Source organism: Zalophus californianus, chromosome 12 (genome assembly GCF_009762305.2).
Source record: "Zalophus californianus isolate mZalCal1 chromosome 12, mZalCal1.pri.v2, whole genome shotgun sequence".
NCBI classification, from domain to species: Eukaryota; Metazoa; Chordata; class Mammalia; order Carnivora; family Otariidae; genus Zalophus; species Zalophus californianus.
Genome location: NC_045606.1, coordinates 94,862,418 through 94,864,535, shown reverse-complemented (window position 1 = coordinate 94,864,535; position 2,118 = coordinate 94,862,418). Strand labels below are relative to the sequence as shown.

General features: G+C 62.0%; 1 protein-coding gene across 1 annotated transcript; it reads left to right on the top strand.

The window, feature by feature from the left end:
- Window positions 1–336: 336 nt before the first annotated feature.
- Window positions 337–1,311, top strand: LOC113910928 (olfactory receptor 10AC1). Its single transcript, XM_027572993.1, has one exon. The coding sequence runs from the start codon at window positions 337–339 to the stop codon at window positions 1,309–1,311; it is 975 nt and encodes a 324-aa protein (XP_027428794.1).
- The last annotated feature ends 807 nt before the right edge of the window (window positions 1,312–2,118 follow it).

The following is a 2,118-nucleotide window of genomic DNA, read 5'->3' as shown; positions in this document are numbered from 1 at the left end:
TCTGAAGGCAGGGAATCCTTTGTAGGTGGAGGTCAGGAGTGATGGGTTGAAAGGAAAGGGCCTAAAATTAAGGCTTCTTTGGAAAAAGCACGTTGAGAAGTCTAGTCCAGGAGGCAGGCAAAACTACACAAGTTAATAAAACACCAACAAGGGGCAGGGGAGGCTGGTAATGCACCCGGGGAACCCTACCCTACCCCCCCTCTCTGCAGCCACTACTCCCTCCTACCCTTTAAATTCCATCTAGCACTTTCTCAACCACTGGGGCAGAGGAGCTATAGCCACAAGCTCTCCCTTTCCCCACTTCTTTCCTACAGGTGCCTCTGGACAGGCCAGTGCATGGACAGCCCGGGCAATGCCACCATGCCTTGTGGCTTTCTCCTTCAGGGCTTCTCTGAGTTCCCGCACCTGAAGCCAGTGCTCTTCTTGCTGCTGCTGGCCGTGCACCTGGCCACCCTGGGCGGGAACCTGCTCATCCTGGTGGCGGTGGCCTCAGTGCCCAGCCGGCCGCCCATGCTGTTCTTCCTGTGCCAGCTGTCAGCCATCCAGCTCTGCTACACTCTGGTGGTGGTGCCCCGCTCCCTGGCCGACCTGGCCACGCCAGGCCTCGGCAGGGGTAGCCCCATCTCCTTTCTGGGCTGCGCCCTTCAGATGCAGCTGTTCGTGGCGCTGGGTGGGGCCGAGTGCTTCCTGCTGGCCACCATGGCCTACGATCGCTACGTGGCCATCTGCCACCCGCTGCGCTACACCGCAGTGGTGACCCCAGGGCTGTGCGCGAGGCTGGCCCTGGCCTGCTGCCTCGGGGGACTGGCGGTGTCCGTGGGGCTCACGGCGGCCGTCTTCCACCTGCCCTTCTGCGGCTCCCGCCTGCTGGTGCATTTCTTCTGCGACATCACGGCGCTGTTGGACCTGGCTTGCACGCGGAGCTATGCCGACGAGCTTCCCCTGCTGGGCGCCTGCCTGGTGCTGCTGCTGCTGCCCTCGCTGCTCATCCTGTCGTCCTACGGTGCCATCGCCACGGCCCTGCGCCGCCTGCGCTCCCCCGGGGGCCGGCGCAAGGCCGCCTCCACCTGCGCCTCACACCTGGCCGTCACCTTCCTGCACTACGGCTGTGCCACCTTCATGTATGTGAGGCCCAAGTCCAGCTACTCCCCGCGGCGGGACCGCACGCTGGCCCTTGTCTACACCAACGTCACGCCGCTGCTGTACCCGCTCATCTACAGCCTGCGCAACCGCGAGATCGCTGCGGCCCTCCGCAGGGTGCTGGGGCGGGGGCGGCGGGGGCGGCGGGGACAAGGGCTGAGTGAGCCCTGACGGCGGGCAGGCACCAGGCCAGAGGGGGCAGCTCTGCTCCCGCCCCCCAAAGCTTTCTCCGTCAGGAGGTGTCTGTGTCAGGAACGCCACCAGGGGGGACCCAAGGACTGGATTCGGGAAAGAGAACCTGGAAAAGTGTCCACAAAAGGAGAGTCTCGCAGCAGGTGCTGCATCTTCCACCCCTGCTTTGAGCGATGGCCAAAGACAGCGGGGTACAGAACCCTAGACCTGCAGACAGTGGCCCCATCAGCGCTTGCTGGTTCTCCCCATGCACCCGGGCCCGCGCAGGGTGGTGGGCCCACGGTGATGAAGAAGGCACGACTCATGGCCGCAGGGGCTCACAGATGCGGGCAGAAGGACAAATGTGAGGGGTGAAGAGGCAATGGATGGAGTGGTTCCTGAGAAGGAGTTTCCGTGCTAGACTTTTTGAGAGGAGAGGGGAGTCAGGGAAAACTTCTTGGAAAACAAAGATGACTAAGGAGAACTGTAAGTTGAGTAGAGGTCAGTCAGAAACGGAGGGTGAAGAATGGTCCTAGCAGCAAGGGTCCAACAGGGGCTGGGACACGGGGGGGAAGGACCCGGTAAACAGCAGAAGGATGTGACTTCCCAGAGTGACCTGAAGACTTGCTGTTCCTGTGTCGTCACTCTGGCCATCCAGGCCCGTGGAGGCCTGTCTGGGCAGCTGCTGCCCTATTCCGGGAGAAAGCTGATGGAGTCTGGACCAGAGGACTGACCCAGGGGATTAGGGACATGGAGTCAAGAGATATGCAGGAAGTGAAAACTGCAGAACCCTGACTGGATATGGAG

Bases quoted from the DNA above. Each gene is read 5' to 3' on its own strand.
- LOC113910928 (XM_027572993.1), top strand. From the start codon at position 337: ATGGACAGCCCGGGCAATGCCACCATGCCTTGTGGCTTTCTCCTTCAG.